The 21,286-nt window shown below is 44.9% G+C and overlaps 1 protein-coding gene and 1 pseudogene across 5 annotated transcripts in view; both read left to right on the top strand.

Annotated features, from left to right (window-relative positions):
* RFX4 (regulatory factor X4) overlaps positions 1-21,286 on the top strand; it is a 137,193-nt gene that overhangs the window by 96,294 nt on the left and 19,613 nt on the right. For 4 of the 5 annotated variants that reach the window (XM_019728445.3, XM_019728443.3, XM_074326254.2 and 1 more), the window contains 4 exons: positions 4,118-4,212; positions 4,653-4,770; positions 16,171-16,290; positions 16,847-17,008. In XM_019728445.3, the coding sequence (XP_019584004.1) occupies positions 4,118-4,212; positions 4,653-4,770; positions 16,171-16,290; positions 16,847-17,008 (495 nt within the window). The remainder of the gene's footprint in view (positions 1-4,117; positions 4,213-4,652; positions 4,771-16,170; positions 16,291-16,846; positions 17,009-21,286) is intronic. The other variant, XM_019728444.3, reaches the window with a different exon arrangement.
* Positions 10,188-11,442, top strand: LOC109445804 (keratin, type I cytoskeletal 18 pseudogene; annotated as a pseudogene).

Below are 21,286 nucleotides of genomic sequence, written 5' to 3'. Positions count from 1 at the left end.
GAAAAAAGAGAGAATAAAAGCTTGTCGCCTCTTTGTGTATGTCAGCCTGGAGTCTGGAGTCAGCTGGATAAGCTGCCAGTTTTTCAGTGAGGGTCACATGAGTCAACCCACCTATTGGCAGGGGAAACTTTGGATCGTATTAAATGTTTGAGAAGGGGCTGGATAGTGATTTACTTCTGTGAATATATCTTCATGTCTCTGTGCTCAAAGACTGGGAATACTGCTCCAAATATGGTCCCGATGCAGTCGGCTTATTCTGGCAGCAGAGGACATGAGCGGGCCAGACAACATCGTTAGCATATCTATGCTGTTTCCCAAAGGCCCGGCACAGCTTGCTGCCCAGGGTCCTCAGCCCGGGGACGCTGGACCGGGTCCTTGGCGTCTTCCTTACTTTGCTCAGCCTTCCTTTCTCATGCCTCTGGGGAGAAGGAGCAGGAGGGTGGGAAGGATGTCAACTCTCCTCCCATCAGCTCTCCGCAAGGTTGGTGCTTAGGGTATCTGGAGGTGGGAGGATATGGCAGCTGCCACACGCTCACCTTCTGAATGGGGTGAGGCCCAAGATCCTAACAGTGACATTGTTCCGGAAGCTGTAGAGTGACTGTCCCCCCGAGAAGAGGGGCCTTTTCTTCTGAGAGCCTCCAGCCTCTCCGATTTCCAATATATGCCTTCTACACTGTTGTCTTGAGGGAAAGCTATCTCCAGCCTGTCTAAGCATGTGGTGGTTATAAACAATGTTCCCTAAGGTGTTCCTATGAGAGACTTCTTTCCCATTTCAAAACCCTTTTCAAAAGTAAGTGGAGCGGCTGAAACGTTGCACCATGTGGACCTTCCATGGAGCTTCTGTTCTCATCCACCCCAGAGCTCCTGTCAGGAACTTATTTCTTCCTCCGTGCAGCCCCCAGCCTGCTTTCCCCTGTTAAGAATTTTGGAGATCGTCACTAAAATAATATTTCAGCGTATAGACTGCTTAGTTAGTCTGTGCCAGGTCCCCTGTCAAACCCACCGCATGCAGGATCTCATTTAATCTCCACATCGACGACCTGAGGAAGAGTCTTTACAGATGAGAAAACTCGGCCTCAGAGTCGGCGAACCTCCCCCCAAGTCCGGTCTCAGCTTTACCACCATGCTCTAGTGCTGTCACTTTGCACAGTAGCAGAGGAGACAACATTAACAAGATATGGGCACACTTCAGAGGTTCCGGGATCTTCCCAAGTTCTTGCAGTCATGCTTCCTGTTCTGTTTTTTCCTACTCCTTGCTAGCAGGCCAATGAAAAGCATGGCTGGTGAGCACTAACAGCACTAGCTGTACTGGGATGGCTGGGTCCCCAGGGCCTCCTACCCGCCAGGCGTGGAGGAGGTGCCTGTAATGTCTGTGCAGGACCAATCGGACGAGTGGAATCTGAGAACATCTGACTTCCTGGTTCTGCTAACCATTCCAGCAGCATTAGCTCAGCTCTCTTCTCTCCTCAGCATCTTTCGTGGGGGAGGAAAAGGTGACCCTGACTCATAGGGTAAAATACAATTACCATCACTTGCTTTAGGGACCAGGCTCGGAGCCTTTGCTCGAACACCACGAAGGTCATAGCTACCTCTCAATGAAAACCTTTTGGGGATTTCTGTTCAAGCATCTGAGGGCAGAATGGTGCCCTTTCAGGCTGTGATTGTATCTTTCTTCTAGGCACTCTGAGTCTCCTTCCCCTGATTCAGCCAGGTCAGCATCTCTTTCATCTGCGGTTCAGTTCAGCCCAGCTGGTACGCACTCAGTGCCTTTCCTGGATCAGGCACTATGTTAGATGCCGGGCAGAAAGCCGGGAATAAGATAGACACTGCCCTTCCCATATGGAACTCAAAGCTAATGGCTAATTGGAAGGTGACCAGCTAATTTACACATGTGTTGCATCTTACCAAAGAGGGTCTGCTATGTGAGGCAGTGCCAGGAAGAAGGGGATGGAGGAAGGGTGCCAAGCCTGAACGCAGATGGCCTGGCACACGGATGTCATCCCTGCACTTCCTGGACACCTGGGAAGTGAGTCCCTGCACACAGTGAGCTGGACCAGAGGTCAGTTTGAGCAGGATCAGGGTCAACTGTGTGCTGCTCTCTCCTTTCCTTATAACCAGCTGCCCAGTCAGCAGGTTCTTGCTTTAGGGGTTCGCCATCACATCTGTGCTGTAGATCCTGGCTGGGAACATTCTGCTCACCTTAAACGAAAAAGTACAGTTGGGCCTCAAGCATGCTGATTAGAATGAATAGGTGGTACCGTGGTAAGAACGTGGGGCTGGGATGCCCAGCAGACCTTGATTCAAACCCTGTCCCTCGTGCACTGTGACTTAGCTTCCAAATCTGTCAAATGGGGGTAATGCAAAGGGATTAAATAGGGCCGTGTGTGCCACGTGCCTGGTACACAGTGTAGTGCTGGTGCAGTGAAGCGGTTAGGAGGCAAGCACTCGGGTCAGGCTGGGTTTCAAAGTTGCCTCTGCCATTCGCTAGCTGTGAAACCTTTGGAAAGTTGCTCAGTGCTCAGTGCCTCAGTTTCCTCATTTGTAAAATAGGGGTAATGATAGTACCTACCTCCTTGGGTTGTTCATGGATTCATTCAACACACACTTGAGCAACTCCTCTATATCCAGCACTGGTCGTGGTGCTGGCCTCATGACATTCACATTCTAGAGGTTGTCAAAGGTCAAATGAGTGTGTCTATGTGACGTCTTTAGAAGAGTGCCTGGCGCGTGGCAGGCACTGGGTAACTGTTAGCAGTCAGCACTTTCATTGCCGCCACCGTCGTCATTGTCATCAATTGAATCACAATAGCTCAGATACACAGTGTTATGAAGAGCAAACGAGCACCAACAAGAAATTCAGAGACCAGGGTCCCAGGCCCTGCTCTGTCACTAACTCACCCTCTGACTTTGAGTGGGCCACTGAATCTCTTTAAGACAGAGCTTCCTCACCTGTAAAATGAGGCAGATTAACTAAATGGACTTTTAAAGCCCCTTGTCATTTTAAAGTGTTGTGACCTTCTGGTGCTGGAAGCTGACCTCTGGTAGCAGGTTATCAACTGAGTATAAAATAGGGCAAATTGGCTGGTCCAGTGGAATGGGAGAAAAAACACTGCTCAAATGAAAACTACATTGAAATGTATGGATCTTGAATTGTAACTTGATTGATTGATATCCACATACAAAAACAAAAACAAAAATGTAATGAAAAGAGATGTTTCAAATTGGAGGTCACCACAGCGATGTTTGTTTCCCTTCGTGCTTCACTAGTTACGAAGTACGTCCCGATTCAGGTATCCAACTTGCCAGTGAAGACAGGTTGTAAAGTGGTACGATTTATCCGCCTTTTACTAATGTGGAAACTGAGGGCACAGAGATCGTTTCTTTTAGTCCACAAATATTCATTAAGCATCTACTACTTAAGTAGTACTCAGTGCTACTTAAGCTGAGCATGGAGAGGCTGCTAGGGCAGCTTGCCCAATGTAGTTGTGGCTCAGAAACATTTGAATTATCAAAGGTGCCCATGCATGTGGCACAGAGCGACAGTGCCTCTGTCTGTTCACATGAGCCTGCGTGCACTGGGTAACTGCTGCATCACAGGTAATGCACCAGCTAATAAAGATTATCAGGCAGAGAACCGGTGGGGACACACACACACACACACACACACACACACACCCCTGTCTATAACAGTGTCATGAGTGATATAATGAAGGCAGAATACAGAAAATAAAGTGCTATGAAAGTATAGAGAAGTGATCGGTTTGCTGCCAAGAGGACTGGGGAGGGTAGGAAGGATCTCACAGAAGGGTCATTTAAGCTGGGCCACGAAGAACCAAACCATCCAAGCAGAGGCAGAGAGAACTGCCTGAGAAAATAGGACTTGGGGGAACGGCACGTATTATTGGGTGGCCAGGGTTTAAAGTGCTCATAAGCATGAAGACGAACTGGGAAAAGTAATGTGGGGCATAGTTTCTAAACTCTTAAATTTTCTGCAGTCTTAAATGCCCTGCTCATACTTTGGAGTTTTGTTTATTCAGTTGTATTCCTTTGTTCCTTTAAGATGCATCCCTGTTTAAACCCCAGTGCAGTGACGTGTGGGGTTCCCTTTGTTTGACAGTGTATCAGGAGTTTGACCACCTCCTGGAGGAGCAGTCTCCCATCGAGTCGTACGTTGAGTGGCTAGACGCCATGGTGGACCGGTGTGTTGTGAAGGTTGGTGAGCTGAGTGGGAGGCACAGCCCTGGTCCTGCAGCCCGTCGCTGGCCTTCGTGGCACTTAGCGGTACAGGGCCCGCAGTGAGCTGCCTGAATATTCCTGAGCAGCCAGCCACGGAGCCCTAGGGTTCTGAGGACAGGCCTGGGTGCCCCTGGAGTTGGAGGGCGGGGGGGTGTTGCAGGAGGCAGTGCTCTGAGTCTCCCTGCCCTGGTCCAGCCAGGTCAGCATCTCTTTTATCTGCTATGCATATAAGGGCCTTGACAAGACAGTTCATTTTTTTTAAGTGTATTTTTCTGCTAAAAACAAAAACTTGAAAAACCATTGCTCCATAATTTGAAGTGGGAGACCTTACATAAACCTTGCTGTCATTTTTCAAAGACAGAAATCACTGGAAAGGTCAAGTCCTAACCGCTGGTAAAGCTGTTCATTTGTTGCAGGTGGCTGCCAAGAGACAAGGGTCCCTGAAGAAAGTAGCCCAGCAGTTCCTCTTGATGTGGTCCTGTTTCGGCACGCGGGTGATTCGGGACATGACCCTGCACAGTGCCCCCAGCTTTGGTAAGGCCACCCCAAGCCCTCCCACATCCAAACACTGGTTCTCTGACAGCGTGTATCTGGGTCACCTCTCGGAGTCAGCCACGGTCTTACTTGCTGTCTTTGAGGCCACAAGGATATCACCCCGAAATGTGTCTGTTCTTGGGGGACACAGTAGTGTTAGAAATTTAAGGGAGAAAGATGGCACTGCCTGCCACAAGTGAGGTATGTACAAATCTGAAAATGCAAAGTTAGCACACAGATAGTATTTAAGTTCAGACAGGAATACGTATCAGTGGCTGTACTCCCCTTTTGCCTGCCAGATGTCCCCAGAAATTGTTGCTTCCAACGGACTATTTTGCTGAATGTCATAGCACACACGTCCCCAGACGGGGCTCGTGAAGGAGCCACTGAGTTTGACCATTAGCAAATGGCTTGATTGGCATTCCAGCAATGGGCAGACTGTCACGTTTTCTTTAAAAGTGTGCCCCAGTCTGATCCCTAGAAAAGGGCCTTTGCATTTATTTTCCTTTCATTTTACTGACCCCTTGGGTTTTCCTCACTTCCTACCCCAAGTCCGCACCTACTGTTTTCCAGGGTCCTGGGACTTGAAATCTGCCCAGAGGTGCTTCTAACAGTCTCTGCGGGCAGGAACCTAGTCACCCACAGGGGGGGAGGCTGTGCTACACAGGACACCATTTTCTGTTTTCTGTCAGCCCAGGTCATCATTAGCAAAGTGAGGTGGGACTTTCAGGTCTTATCCGGACATTTGAAATCTCAAAACACTTTGGCCTCAATTTTCTAGGCATTTCGGCAAAGGGCTGTCGGTAAATTTTCTGGGTAATTGCTTCAGTTCTCTATTTTACTTTGCAAGTAGAGATGTGGTTTCGTTTCTCATTATCACCAATTAAGCCAATCAGCTCTGGGTTTTGCTCTGGGTTTAATTTGACACTTTTCCATGTAGCTTTTTATGGTCTTGTCACCATTTTCCAGTTGTGCTATACAACCAAGTGATTATGTGGTGAAACAAAGAAGGCACTATTTTTTCTAAACAACTCTGTCCGTGAAAGACTGTGTTTACCCAATTGGAGAAGCGTTTTGTGGTGGATTTCTTTAACCTCAGCATTGGGAAGTTCTCTGAACCTGCCTGCGCTGTGGCTACAGATGGAAATTCTCTTTGAGCTGCCTGTGGAAATGCTCTGGTGACGGCTACCTGGGCAGTGCCATCAGGCATGGCATTTTGATGACTTCCAGTTCAGCATACTTAGTGTTAGCACATGTTACCTCTGGCTCTGGGAAAATCATCCGTGCATAACTGCTTTCAGTTAAGCGGATGGTTGAAACATGTTTGAGATTTTTTTCATTGTTTCCAAATCAAAGAATCAACAATATCACCCACATATATACACATCCACAAAGCAAACTTTTTTTTTTCCTTGCTTTATCCTTGATTTTTCAGTTTGCTGATTCTTAAACTGACTAGGTATTTTATTAAGAACCCCTTAGGCAGGGAAAGGAATTCACTTGACAATATTCTTTGAAATTCATTTGTTTTTACTAAGTTAATAGTCAATGTGATAAAGGCAGTTTCGACAGAACACTTGGGGTCTAAGAATGGGTTGAATTTATTCCTAAGAGATATTGTTCCTTAAAGTGTGTTTGTTTCTGTTTGAGCTACGTACAGTTTTAGGATACACTGGAAACTCAGGCAAATGGTAAAAGTGGTCAAAAATCTTTTAGAAAAGGCAAGAAAGGGCTACTAACCCAATTTCCCTTTCACAGTATTTTTTGACCCTAAATGGGTTGAAATAATACCTGTTTCCAAGTCCAGTTAGCAAACTATATGAAATGGTCTTGCTCATCTGACTCATTGTTGAGTTTTGTGGCTTGGGGAGACAGGCAAGTTGAAAGAATTTGCGGCGGACAAAAGCCCAGCTCCCCCTTTCTGCCTGTATGTGTCAAAGACGCAGTTGGTGGTTGTGTTTGGGTCATGTGTTCCCTGTACAAAAACAGCTAATTAGGAAAAAGCCCTCTGTTCGCTGGTCCCCTCCCCCAACGGCAGGGGCCAGCTCTATGTATCTTATAAGTCCCACGCGATCCTGCTCGCTGCGAATGCTGTGGGGTTTGTGTGTCGGCGTAGCAGGCTGACCAGCAAATGATCGTGTGGGATGACAGTGATCCCGTGGGGCACTCAATCACCTCCTCCCAGAACAACCTCTTTCAAAGGTAGTTGACTCTTTTCTTCTCCTTAATTCCTTTGCACTCTTTTCTCCCTAATTCCTTTTCACCGAAAGAGCCTATGCTATGAACTAACGTAGTCAGACTTTCTTTCTTTGCTGCAGGCAGCGGTTTCTAGCAAAATTAAGTCAGCAAAGGTAGGCTAGTGGGCAACGAACTTTTAGTCCTAGGAGAGCGGAGGAAATTGGAGTTTTTATTTAAGAAAGGAAACTTATGTTCAGTTGACTGCTCTGATTTCAGTTCACAGGGTATCTGGATCCCAAGTCAACGCAGGTGCCATTGCCCTATCACTCTGGGTTTTCACCAGTCGCCCCTTATTCCACTGTAAGGACATCTGCAAGGCAGCAATAGTTCCCAGAAATGCTTTGGCAGCCCTGGGTTTGACAGCTAATGGGCCAGGATTGTATATCATTCCCCAAGTTTTCACTTCGTTACGCACTTGTTTTCTGGCCTATCATCCAAGTTCACTCGGGCAGGGCCGGGGAGGCCACATGGGAATGGTTCTGTCAGGGAGCGGCTGCCAGACCAAGTGGCCATGACCGAGCCGTCCAGACTGCTTCTCTGTGCTTCGTTCTCCAGGCCTGGCTCTCTTACCGAGACCTTACAAATTGCGGGACCTTGACGTTAGAAGTGTCACTCAGGACCCCACCAAGCACGAGGAGGCAGGAATTGCTTTCCCTGTAGGCAGGAGAGGAAGCAGAGACCCTGAGAGGAGAGGAGACTTGCCCATGCACACACACTAAACTGAGCTGAGCTCCTCCTGGAATCTTTCCCAGGCTAGAGCTCGTGCTCTGCCACACTGTCACCTCCTCCTCTTTCTCCAGTTGGATGCTAATAATGAAAACAAAGTAACATTTACTGAGGGCATAGTGTACACTAGACATAGTCGGCACTGTCTGATTTAATTCTCACAACCACCTGCAAGGTCCCCTTTTACTGCCCTCAACAGGTGAGGAAGCTGAAGGAGAATGTGAAGCAAAGGCAAGATAATCATCATTATAGCATATATTTAGGAAGCACATACTACCACTTAATTCTCACATTAACTCTGCAAGGCAGATACTAACAGGTACCTTTTTACAGAGGTGGAAAGGGAGCGTGGAGCATTTTCTTGCCCAAGGCTAACATGGCAAGTGGTGGAGCTCTTTTCAAAATCAAATTGTCCTGACCACAAAACCCATGCTTTCTCAGTAATCACAATTAAGACAAATACCCTGGGCTCAGATGCGTGGCACAGAAAGGCGAGACAAATTTGTTTAATCCTCGATGATGTGGTTTTTTTTTAAATCCATATTGATGGATTTTTAAAAATGTAAAGCTATGAGACTAAAGAACAATAATTAGGCTACCATGAGTAATAAAAGATGGCAGAAGACAATGGAACAGTATCTTTTAAGTGTTGAAAACAAAGAACTGTTAACTATTAATCAAGAGTGAAGGCAAAGTAAAGACATTCAGTTATACAAAGACTAAGAGAATTTTCTACCCATAAAACTTCACTTAAAAAAAAAACTATTAAAGGATGCATTTCAGCAAGAAGAAAAATAAAGCCATAGCTAAAGTCTAGAATAGAAGAAACAACAGTGTTCTAGTTAGTTTTTCTGTCTAACAAATTACCCCAAACCTTAGTGGCTTAAAATAATCATTTTCTTATGCTTATGAGTTCTGTGGGTCAAGAATTTGGACAGGGCACAGCAGGGATGGCTGGTCTCTGCTCTGTGATGTCTGGGACCTCAGATGGGAAGACTCAAAGGCTGATCGTGAATCAACAGCTGGAGGCTGGAATCATCTGGAGGCTTCTGCACTCACGTGTCTGGTGCCTGGGCTGGAATGACTTGATAACTAGGACTGTAGAGCCAGGTGCCTTCAAGTGGCCCTTCCCTGGAGCTTAGTTTGGTGGCCTCTGAGCAGTTAAACTTCTCACATGGTGAGTTCAGGGCTCCACATGTGAGCGTTCTAAGGAGGAAGCCACAGTGCCTTTTATGACCCAATTTCAGATGGTAAACAATATGACTTCCTCCATACTTTATTGGCCAAAGCAGTCACAAGTCTACCAAGATTGAAGGGTGTATTGTGTAGATCCCCAGTGCTCCAGGGAAGGAATGTCAAAGAATTTGAGGACCATGTTTTAAGAAAAGAGAAAATTTTAAACATGTAAATACATTCAATTAACTGCTGATTCTGAGTTAAAAACTAATTTTTGTGTGTTTAAGAAAGGTAAAACCAAATTGTAGGAAACAATAGAAGTTGGGGTGGTGGGAAGAAAATCTTCAAGGAATTGTTAAAATATGCTAAGTTTTTGGAATACTAAATAATTTTAGACTGTTGAAAAATTTATAGTTTGGACTTAATAAACATATAGATAAGATATTAACAAAATGAAGGGATCATCACTAAAAGAATAGAATCATAATTTACTGAGAAATAATGGAAAAATATGAAAAGTTAAGATACGGCAAGAATTGAAAGATAAAAGAAGCATAGCAAAAGGATAGTAAACTAAAAATACAAACTAGGATACTAGTAAAAAGAGCAAATAATAATTAAGTAAATGAGAAAGTCTCTTCCCTCAAAAAACATCAGTCATAAATATTTTTCAGGCAACTTTCACTAAACTTTTAAGAAACAAAATCCTTTGTTTATGAAAATGAACATGAAAACCGATGTTTCAGAGAATAAAAGCAAAAGAAGGAAAGTTATACAACTCATTTTTTGAAGGTAATATAATCCCAAATTCAAAATATTTGAAGAATAATAGAGGAAAAGAAAACTATGACTCAACTACACATAAAGATAGATGAAAATATTCTAAATGAAATGCTAGCTGATCGAATCCAGTGACAAGTTTTTAAAACTCAAGAATTCAAGTATGATTCAAATCAGAAAAATGACTCTTTAGCATACTGTCTCAACAGATAAGAGAAAAATCATATGATCATCTCTCTTTGATACAATTCAGTTTCCAAGTGTGATTTTTAAGACTCCTAGCAAAGTAGGAATAGAAGGGAATTATTTACTATGTTAAAGGATATCCAAAAATCTGCAGAAAACATCATACTATATGGTGAAACTTGAGAAGTTTTCCCATTCAATTCATGAATAAGATAAGAATGCCTTCTAACACTATTTCTAATAAATATTAACTAGAGATACTAGCCAATGCAATAAGAAAAGGAAAGGAAATTAAGAATTAGAAAGGAAAATACAAAATTCTCTTTCCCTATTGATGTTATGATGACAAAGAAAAGAGAATCTACAAACTATAGAACAAATAAAGATTTAGCCACCTCGGTCCACACCTTGGCCTCTTGCCTTTCTCCCCGAACAACATGAGCTTCAGCACCTGCTCCAGCTTCTCAACCAACTACCAGGGCTCCATGCAGTTGCCCAGCCACTGGGACCGGATGGCCAGCAGCTCAGCCAGCACATATGCAGGCACAGGGGGCTCAGGCTCCCGGGTTTCCATGTCGCGCTCCATCAGTGTCTGTGGTGGCTGAGGGTCTGGGTGTCCATCCATGGGGATGGCCAGGAGTTTGGGGGTGTAGGGGTTATCTAGACTGAGAAGGAGACTATGCAATGCCTGAATCACCAGCTGACCTCCTACCTGGAGAGAATGAGGATCCTGGAGGCTGATAATCAGAGACTGGAGAGCAAAATCTGGGAACACCTGGAGAAAAAGGAACCCCAGGTCAGAAACTAGGGGCATTACTTCAAGACCATCAAGAACTTGAGGGCTCAGATCTTTTCAAGTTCTGTGGACAGTGCCCACATTGTTCTGCAGATTGACAATGCCCATCTTGCCGCTGATGACGTCAGAGTCAAGTAGTCAACGGAACTGGCCATGAACCAGCCTGTGGAGAGTAACATCAGGGGTCTCCAAAAGGTCACTGATGACACCAGTAACTTGACTGCAGCTGGTGATGGAGATTGAGGCTTTCAAGGAGGAGCTGCTCTTCATGAAGAAGAGCCATGAGAAGGATGTAAATGGTTTACAAAACCAGATTCCCAATGCTGGATTGACCGTGGACTTGGATACCCCCAGCAAGATCATGGTGGACCTCCGGGCCCAGTATGACGAGCTGGCTCAGAAGAACCTAGAGGAGCTAGACATGCCCAGCAGATTGAGGAGACCATTGAGATACGACCTGCTGAGAAGGCACACACAGCCTGAGACATACAGTCCTGTCCTTGGAGATCGACCTGGACTCTATGAGAAATCTGAAGACCAGCTTGGAGAAGAGCTTGAGGGAGGTAGAGGCACTCCGTGCCATGCAGATGGAACAGCTCAACAGGATCCTGCTGCACCTGGAGTCAGAGCTGGCCCAGACCTGGGCAGAGGGGTCGCACCAGACCCAGGAGTATGAGGCCCTGCTTTATCTCGTAAGAATGAAGGTGCAGGTGCTCTTGCACCTTCCACTTCCAGCACAAAATATGTTCATTAGAGCCCATTTCCAATAGTAAAGAATTGTAAACAATTTATATCAACAGAAGAATACATTATGGTATATTCAAACAATGAGCATTAAACTAGAGCTGTGTGTGTCAATGGGGTAGGTTGTCAAAAGTAAGTTGTGGAATGCTCTGCAAAGTATGATACCATGTATATCAAGTTTGAAAACAGAAAGCAATAACACATTATTTATGGGTAATAAATATATGAAGTGAGAGTATAAAAATGCATGTGAACAACAAATACCAAATTCAAGATAGTGATTACCGTAGGGAATGAACACGGAAGCAGAGAAGTGAGATTAAGGAAAGGAACATGGCGGCTTCATCTTTCTCTTCCAACAAACAAAAAAACAACTGATTCAGATATAGTAAAATATTAAGATAATATAAAGCAGGGTGGTGATTACACTGGTGTTCATTCTTAAATTCTCTCTGCTTTTCTGTGTGTTTGAAATTTTTCATATGAAAAGAAAGAAACGTTCTGATTCTATACCATGCAATTAATTATGTTACTATATAACCACAGAAATCTCCTTTCGTCTCTATCCTAAGACCTTTTGGCATGACAGGTTCTGATGCTCACTAGCTCTGTGACTTTAGGCAAGTGATTTTAACCCTCTGAGCCTTCAGTCCCCCATGTATTAATTGAACATAATAATAATAATCCTTCTTCATAGTGTTGTTGGAAAATTAAAAGAGCTTTATTTAGCACCGTGCGTGTGGTAGTTGGTTGGTGTTGGCTCACTTGACTCATGCGAGTACACTGAGCCTCTACTGTGCGCCTGGCACTATCCTAGATATGGGGGGGGGGGGGTAGAGCAGTGAGAAAAGAATGGGTAAAAATCCCTGCATTTATGGAGCACACAGTCTAGTGGAAGGAGGCATAGGATAAAGATCAATACATTCAATATATAATACAAGTACTTAGTACAAATGGTGATAGGTGCTCAGGAGAGAAATAAGGCAGGAGGTATTAGCTATAGTTGTCTTTTTCCAGTCTGGCTCCATCTTTGATGTTTTTCTCTTATTTTCCCTGGTTCCCCCTTCCTCCCAATCTTACACGTCTTTCTCCCTCTACCCCTCCCCCACGCTCCTCCTTCCCCTCTTCTCCCCCTCCCCCTCCTGTTTGCCCTGCTCCCTGAGCCTTGACACCCTGGCACTGAATTGTTTGTTGCTCAGTAATCTTAATGACTGATTTCTGCTTACTGAAGACGCTATAGCTTTTGTGGAGTCAGGGTCTGAGCTTTAAGTTTCCTTTCTACTTAGAGCACTTAGCACAACTGTAGGCAGGTAGCAGTAGCTCTACAAAACTCTGTCGTTGGAAAGATAATTGAAAATGGTCAGACCAATTGGATAATCGATCAGAGCCATTAAGGAAGAGAGTTTGAAACGCCAAACGAACACTTCCCCTGGAATGCAGGTCTCCGAGTCCAGCTCTGATGTTCTCTAAGAATGTGGTCTTAGGCAAATGTCTTCACCTCATCAGATCTTTGTTGCCTTGTCTATAAAACAGAAGGGTTGTATAGGTGATTTCTAAGGTGACTGCCTGTGCTAAAACCACTAGTCTAAACCCATTTTTCCACCTAGGGTTTTCCATTCTAATTCATTGTTTCGTAGTATGTTTCTTTCTATCCTTGTTGACTTAGAGCAACATCTCTGCAAATATTTCTTCATTTTGGAGACTTTCCTTTTAAGCATTTGATGCTGTCTGTTGACTCCTTTGACTCTATGAACAAGAGTCATATCACAGGATCTTAGAAAATGAGTTGCACAAGGGACCTTAGAGATAATGACAGTAGTTACCACTTACTAAGCACCTAACGTGTACTTTTCCTCATTATGGTAGTTCTGTGACATGGGTTTCACTGTCCTCCTTTTAGAGAACCATATTGCAGAACGATAGAAGAGCAAAGTATGGGTTCAAGTCCCAGTTCTGCCGCTAAATAACTGTGTGGCATTGGACAGTTTCTTTACTACACTAAGCATCAATTTCCTCCTTTGCAAAACGGGAGTATGACTCATCTCATACAATTGTGATGATGATTAAATGCAACAATAAATCTACAGTGGTTAAACATAGTGGCTGCCACAGAGCAAGGGCTCAATAAACAGCTTAATTTGTTTTTAACATTTACAAAGAGTAACTCATCTGACGTCCCAGGTACTAAGTGGCAGAGCTGGCTCTCGACTTGGACAGTTTGATCCAGCTCCCATGCAGGTACCCACAGGGCTGTACCTCCTCAGTGGTTCACAGGACCTATTTTGGGGAAGCGGATGGAAAGCTTAGTTTTAGAGACTGCATCTCACAGTGACTCAGCAAAAACTGAACCTTGCTGAAATCCAAACGGGGTTAAAAAACAGACATCACCCTAGGGATGGAGGAAGAATGTGGAGAAAGTGCAGGATAGGGGACTTTGGCCTTGAGCCCTGTGGGCATGAGGATCGGAGGCTGTGGCATGCTCCGTAGAGAGGGGTATGGTAGTAGATGTGCATGGCCTGCTCCGCATCCAATGGCCTCAGAGTTAAGCCAAAGATTGTCCTAGGCCAAAAGAATTCATCTAAGATGAAGGGTGTGTGTGTGTGTGTGTGTGTGTGTGTGTGTGTGTGTGTGTGCAGAAGCCAGGAGCAATGAAGGAGAAAATCGATAAATTCCACCAAGGAGGAGTCACCCAAAAACCTCCAACTGGACCCTGTCACCTATTTCTGAGACTTGAAAGGGCATAGCTCACAACTCAAATGGCCTGTCTGGGGACCAAGTCCTTTATGCCATCTGGTCTTATTTTCCCATCTGTGCTATGAGGCAATTGGACTAGGTAATCTGTAGGGAAATGGGAACAGATTTTGAAGCCAGACCCAACTGAGGTAAATCCCTACTCAATTACTGATGGAGAGACTCATATTACTCATCTGTAAGAGAGGATAACACCATCTAACTCACGGTTGGTTGTAAGGATGAGATCTGTGTATAGTATTTAGCAGAGTTGTTGGCACATAGTAAGCACTCAGTAAATGGTGTGGTGGTGATGATGGTGATGGTGATGGTGACAATGATAATGGTGGTGGTGGTGGTAATGACAGAATCACAAGGAAAATAAGCAAACTGGAGGGTGTGGGGGAGCGGGAGATTTCCCCTCTTTTCCCTCTTTTCTTCTGGCTGATCTAGTAATCACATTGACATGAGACAGATTAACAGGAGAAAATAACCAAATTTAATTATGCACGTACATATGGGGTTCCATAAGAATTTGGGGCCCAAGGACACATCAGTGAGTTGAGGCTTATATGCCATCTAAGTTGAGGAGAAGGGGTGTGTGGTTTGGGACTTCAAAGGGCAGTAAGGCAATTCCCATGGAGACGGAAAAGCAAATGTTTGGTACACAAATGTTGCTGGGCTGTCTTTAACAATGGGACACCAAGAGGACTTTGATCAAACTGGGCCTTGCTAGGTTCCTCCCTGTCTATCACACACTAGTTCCTATTAAACTGTAATTATCTATGATGATATTGCCCCTCTAGGAGCAGGTCCCCCATCTAAATTCTATTAGGCAGTGTGGGAAGGCCAAAGGTTCTTCCTGAGTCTTTGGTTTCTTAAAAATACCCAGCTTAAAATAATCCATATCCCCAAAAAAACATATTTGGGGGTGGTATATTCTACTTCCCCTCAAGGGAAATAGGAAGAGGAAGTCAGCTTGTAGGGATATTTTGGACATTTCATGGGAGCAGGATATCTACACAGAGATGTCCCCTGGGGAGTTGGAAACACGGGACTGGAGATGAAGGCCTGGTCCCTCTGACTCTGGCATTCATGAAGCCTTGATTACAGCAGACATTGAGTCCCTACCACACGTGGATCATTCCACTGTCCACGGTGGCAGCATGACATGTAAAAATAGATGGTTTTGAAATAATATATTATCTATTAATTTTGTCATCTTGCACAAGCACTTGACTTACAAAATAGGAATAAAAGTACCTACCTTACAGAGTAGTTGTAAATATTAAATTAAGTAATATACAACTTTGAGCAGAGAAACTCGCATTTTGGAAAATCTTTTTAAATGATTGTTTACATCTTTTTTTATGAAATAACCTACTCTAAATTGAAAATGAAGAGTAGTATTTGAAACCACCAAATCTTTTCAATTGAATATCTTTTCTAAGAATCATATGCTAAATGGAGGTCTCAGAACATGTGAGGAAATAATTCAGGTGCTGCAAATTCAGAACTTGTGTTCTGCTCCTAGAATTATGTCAGGTCCCTGATAGATCCCACTGAACTAAAAGGCAGTGTCTCTGCCATGGATATCCTTCAAGTCTAACCAGGGAACTAAGAGATGCTTGTGGAAGAAATAAAACCGAAAGACACTCTTGTATGTCAGTAAGTGCTGAACCAAGTGGGAGGTGCTCGGACGAGGATGAGCCCAGTGCATGTGGGGGAGCTCAGAAGCATTTGGACACATGGCTCAATAGGTGCCATTTTTGATGATGTCATATTGATAGTCTGAGCAAGGAAAAGATTCACTGTCACCAAGTGATAACTACACTTACCTTATGCTAAGCACTAGGTTAGGTTGAGGATACAGCAAAGAAGAGCGACCTCTGACCATGAGGCGATCATAACCGATGGGGAATGAGAGTCTTGAACAGTCGCTGGAGCACAGTGTACTATTGCTGTTGACCAGGGGGATGTAAGTTGACATGACTTACCCTTCCGTTTGGTTCTTCTCTCACCAGGGTCTTTTCATCTAATTCACTTGATGTTTGATGACTACGTTCTCTACTTGTTAGAATCCCTGCACTGTCAGGAGCGGGCCAATGAGCTCATGCGAGCCATGAAGGGAGAAGGAAGCACTGGTAAGCCAGCGGGTCACTGGGAATCCTCCTGCTTGGCAGCTGGATTTGTATCCTTACGTCTGTGCTCTGTGTTTCTTCAGCTCTGTACCCTAAAGAATTGAGTTGTGGTAAGCAGGTCAAGTGGTGTGAGACCAATAATGTCCTTTTCTTCTTTAGAGTGGGCATGTGTGTGTACGGGAATTGCCTTGCAGACCATCATGGTGATGCAAAACCATTGAAGGGTTTTAAGCAGAGGAGTGACATGACACAGATTAGAAAGAATATTTCTTGTTTCATTTTTTATAAATTTTATTGGGGAATATTGGGGAACAGTGTGTTTCTCCAGGGCCCATCAGCTCCAAGTGGTTGTCCTTCAGTCTAGTTGCGGAGGGCGCAGCTCACTGGCCCATGTAGGAATCGAACCATCAACCATGTCGTTCAGAGCTCACGCTCTAACCAACTGAACCACCTGGCCACCCCAGAATATTTCATTTTTTAAAAGTTCCTTAAAAATAAGTTGACTTGACCTTTGGCTCTACCACCCTTTTGGCTCTAACCACCCTTTCTCTACTCACAGCAGAAGTCCGAGAAGAGATTATCTTGACAGATGCTGCCCCGCCAACCCCTTCACCAGTGCCATCATTTTCTCCAGCAAAATCTGCCACGTCTGTGGAAGTGCCACCTCCGTCCTCCCCTGTCAGCAACCCATCCCCTGAGTACACTGGACTCAGCACTACAGGTAACAAAAAGTCCCTCTTGGCTATGAGTGGGGAGTTGATGTTTAAATAGGAGCATTCTGGAAAAACATTCTTCCCTCCAACCCCACCCCTGCAAAACAACTCCAAACCTGAATATCTTCCTGGATTTATGGATGACTTGCAGTTACTCATTTATTAGCTTATATACTATATATTCCTTATGCTTCTGTTCTTAAGTTGGCAGGTTAAGTATATAATAAAATGTGCACCCCCCAAAAAACTAAGCCACTGAAACGATTAAAATGATATCAAACATAAAGTAATATGCAGCCATTCTTGAAAACGGGAAAGGGAGCTCTCTATGACCCAGAAACTGAGAGGCATCCCTGGAAAGTGGAGCAGACAGGAAGCCACATGCTAAGCCATGACGGCTACGATCAAGACAGAAGCAACAAGTGAGGTATAAACTAACACTGTAGAGTCCCCAAAGAAGGAGGGAGTCCATCTGGCCGGAGGTATCAAGGAAGACCTCACAAAGGAAGGGGTATGAGCTGGAACTTGATTTTAACTAACAGAGATATAGCAGAAGGGCCTTCTGGGCAGAGGACATGTAAGCACGTGCACACAGGCAGGCAAGGGTAGGGCCTTTTCAACAGTGAATGGTAACCTTCAGCTGAAATGGAGGAGGAGGTCCATGAAGGAGTCGTGTAAGGCTGGAAAGGTAAGGTGGCGTCACATCCTAGAGGAGCTTGGATGCCAAACAAGGTTTGGAAATGGAAAACTGATGTTACAAGGAGGAGAATCGCTACTTGCTAATGTCCAGATGTTACTTTTATGATATACAAAGGACCTTCGAATAATTGTTTCACTTGATATTCACAATAACGCTGCAAGGTAGATATTGTTCCATTTTATGGAACTAAAGAGAAAGAAAGGTTATATTCTTTGTCCTGGGTACCATGGTCAGTAGAAGACATAAATGGATCCATTCACTCAATTCAACAAATGTCCTTGCTCACAAGACTGGTAGAAATGTTATATCATATGTGGAATATTCAATAAGTGTTAGCTCATGTATAATAATAAATAGAGAATGTGTGTACCTCCAGGTTATCTCACATGGTTGCTGGGGGGATGAGATGAGGTAAGAAAGGCCCAAGTGCTTGGTTAGCAGTGAAATGCTCTCCAGATAGAAACGGTTCCTGTTATTAACACCACTAACCTGAGAGCCACAGCCCAGAGGGTTACAGGAGTTCAGAGGGAGGAACCGTTACTTTCCGTCCCATCTGAACTCTGGCAGGCAGGACGGAAGCCTTCAGGAGAGGTGAGAAGGAACCAAAGGCAACCTTAAAAGACACGAAGGACTCAGCAAACAGGAGAGGAGCAGACACGGGAACCACAGGCAGAGACAACCTTCAGCTGGGTGGGCCCTGGGTGGGGGCAGGGGAACCGAGCAGTCTTTGAGGCGTGGAGGGCTCCACTTGGTATGACTGATCATTAATTCATTGTCTTTTCCATCCAAACCTGTCTACTATGCTGTCATTTACCCAAGCACCAAATCTGGGAGTCAGCTTCAAATCTTTCCCTCAATCCCTATATTATTAGTTAGGAGAGGCTAAGCTACTGTAACAAATAGATCCAAACAGGGATGGAGTTAACACAATAGAAATCGATTTCATGCTTGCAAACAGTCCTGGCAGGGTGTTTAGGTCGGAGAGCAGGCTCTCTTTCATGCAACCATTTTCAATATGAGGCTCCACCATACCCCGGGGCGGTGGTTCTCAAAGTGTGGTCCCTGGACCAGCAATATCGACATCTCCTGGGAACTTGTCAGAAATGCTCATTATTGGGTCCCATTGCACTGACCCACTGAATCAGAACCTCTGGGGGTGGGGATGGGGCCCAGCGCTTTGCTCAACAAACCCCCAGGTGATGCTCACGCTCAGTAGTCTGAAGACCACTGCCTTAGGGCCTTGTCAAGTCTGTAACCAGGTGGCAGAAATGGAAAGTGGCTTCGGAGGGGGAAAATCCACTTTCTTAAAAGCCCTGGCCTGGAGGCGGCACATGTCACTTCCACTTCTATTCCACCAGCCAGGACTTGGTCACATGGCCTCATGTAAGGCTGGAAAATGTAGCATAGTGTGTCCCCAGGTAGGGAAGGGAGAATAGATTTGGGGGAGACAGCTGGCATTCCCCCCATACCCCCCAAGTCCGGGTGTTCTAATACCCATCTTGACTGGCCCATTCCTCCCACCCCACTACTGCCATCTGGTCAAGGCCTTCCCATCTGTCAGGGACCCTTGCAGTGACTCTCAGGCTGGCTACCTGCCTCCAGGGTCTCGTCTCCTCACTTGCACACTGCCCGCTGGGCTCATTTTCCAGAAGCTTGTGCCTCTTCAAGGTGCTGCGGCAAACAACCCACTGCCTCACACTAAAGCCTTCAAGAACTCTCATTTGCCAAAGCACTTTAACACTGTTCCACCCCAGTACTGTCTGTCCTCCTCCAGCTTCTGGTAAAGTCCCACTCATCTTCTTTGGCGTTTCCCTCACCCTCCATGTTAGAATCTTCCTCCAGACCCTCAGAGCACGGGCTTAGTTATATCCTAGTTTTCAAAATAGACTGGGAACTAAATTATGTTTTTTCAAAGACCAAATAAATAGGGTGAGACTGCCCTGTTTAGGATGTTGTCTTTTATCCATTCATTCACTCAGACATCCATCTATCTATTTATCCAATCAGTACTTCTCCCTGGCTTCTGTGTGCTAAATACTTTAGTAGCTGGTGATACAAACAAGAGAATTGTGATCCCTGCCCCCTGGGAGTTTAGTGTGTAGAGGTTAGGGTTCTGATGAGTTTCAATATAATGTGATGAGAGCTAACTTGCGAGAAGGGTCAGGGTGTTCGGGAAGGACAAAGGGGGGCTTGAACCTGTATTTGGAGGGTCTGGGAAGGCTGAATAGGCAGAGAGAAGGTATTGCAGGCAGAGGAAGCAAATAGTACAGAGACTTGGAGGCAAGAGAGCATACCATTTTCAGGAAACTTGACGTGTATATCCTAGCAGTCTTTTGATTAATTCCTTTCCTAAAGTTTCCCCTCTCTCCCGAACTGGAGCTACTCAGAGAGGAAGTGAGCAGATGATGAAGAGCCTGTAAAGTGCCTCTAATGTACTTTGCCAGGGCAGAAACTTGCCAACAAACCCAGTGGCCCTTTGTCAGATGCTTCTAAGGAGACTGGGTTGTTCAGGAGTATTGAAAAGTAGGGTTGTCAGTAACTGGCATTCGATCGAGCTTGGATTTCACCTCAGCTACACAGCTAGACAGAGTCCTTCTCTTCCGTGGAAATTTAGATTTGAGCATCATCTAATTTTTTACATAGATGTACCTCAAATCGTGTTTCGTTTTCTACTTTGAGGAGGAAGAACATGACCCCCTCCTACCTCCCTCCGTAGTGGGTGGTTGTAGTTCCTGCTTGGAAGGCTCAGGACGGGGAGTTGTAAAGAACAATGTTATTCATTGAAAATAAAAAAGGAAAGGGAACTTCAGCACTGTTCACAGCTCTTCAGCTGCTCAGGGGGGTCTTCTAAGACCTGAGTTATGGGGCAGCCATCCCGAGTCTCCTGCCTCCCTCAGGAAGGACCAAGGGCAGTAAGAGCATCTAGGAGCCACTTACCCAAACAATCCTGCCTGCGTACCCCACTGCCCCCCACCCCCAGAGACCACACACCTAAGTCAGTCAGTGATAGCAACCTTACTTCTGAAACAAACAGGGAAAATATGCAAATAAAACAGTTCTGCTTTACGAAGCAGAAACAATTTGAGTGGAACCTTCCTTGCAGTGTAGCAACCTAACAAACAAGGAGATGCTGAGGAAATAAGGGACCTGGAGGAGTGTGAAAGATTTCTAGCATCTCTTCATAATTCTCACCCAGCTACTAGTGAGTGGGCCTGGCTTTCTTCGTAGCAATTTGGAGGCCCCAAGGTATGGCAGGTGTGACAGTCAGACCACAGGAATATCATAAACGTGCTCAGAGATTTCTGCGCAATGTGTTCAAGAGTCATAAAAGTAGCTTCTTAGAAATACAAATGTGAACCAGGTTCTCTTCAGATGACTGTAACCTTTGAAGATTTTGGCACATTCCAGCTTTGTTCTCAGATATCTCCAGGGGGCATTAAAAATGTCATCCTATGTAAAAATATATGTAATATTTTTCTCAAGTACCACTTCTGAAATACTCCAATGCTGAATGAGACTGGATCTTGGCATGTATTATGGGTCATGCTCTTGGAGGAAACATAACTATAATTTCCTAACAACATGT

This window comes from Rhinolophus sinicus, chromosome 1, assembly GCF_057876585.1.
Source record: "Rhinolophus sinicus isolate RSI-liver-muscle chromosome 1, RSI-T2T, whole genome shotgun sequence".
In the NCBI taxonomy this organism is placed as follows: Eukaryota; Metazoa; Chordata; class Mammalia; order Chiroptera; family Rhinolophidae; genus Rhinolophus; species Rhinolophus sinicus.
Note: the sequence above shows the minus strand (reverse complement) of the source record. Positions and strands in the feature narration are given on the sequence as shown.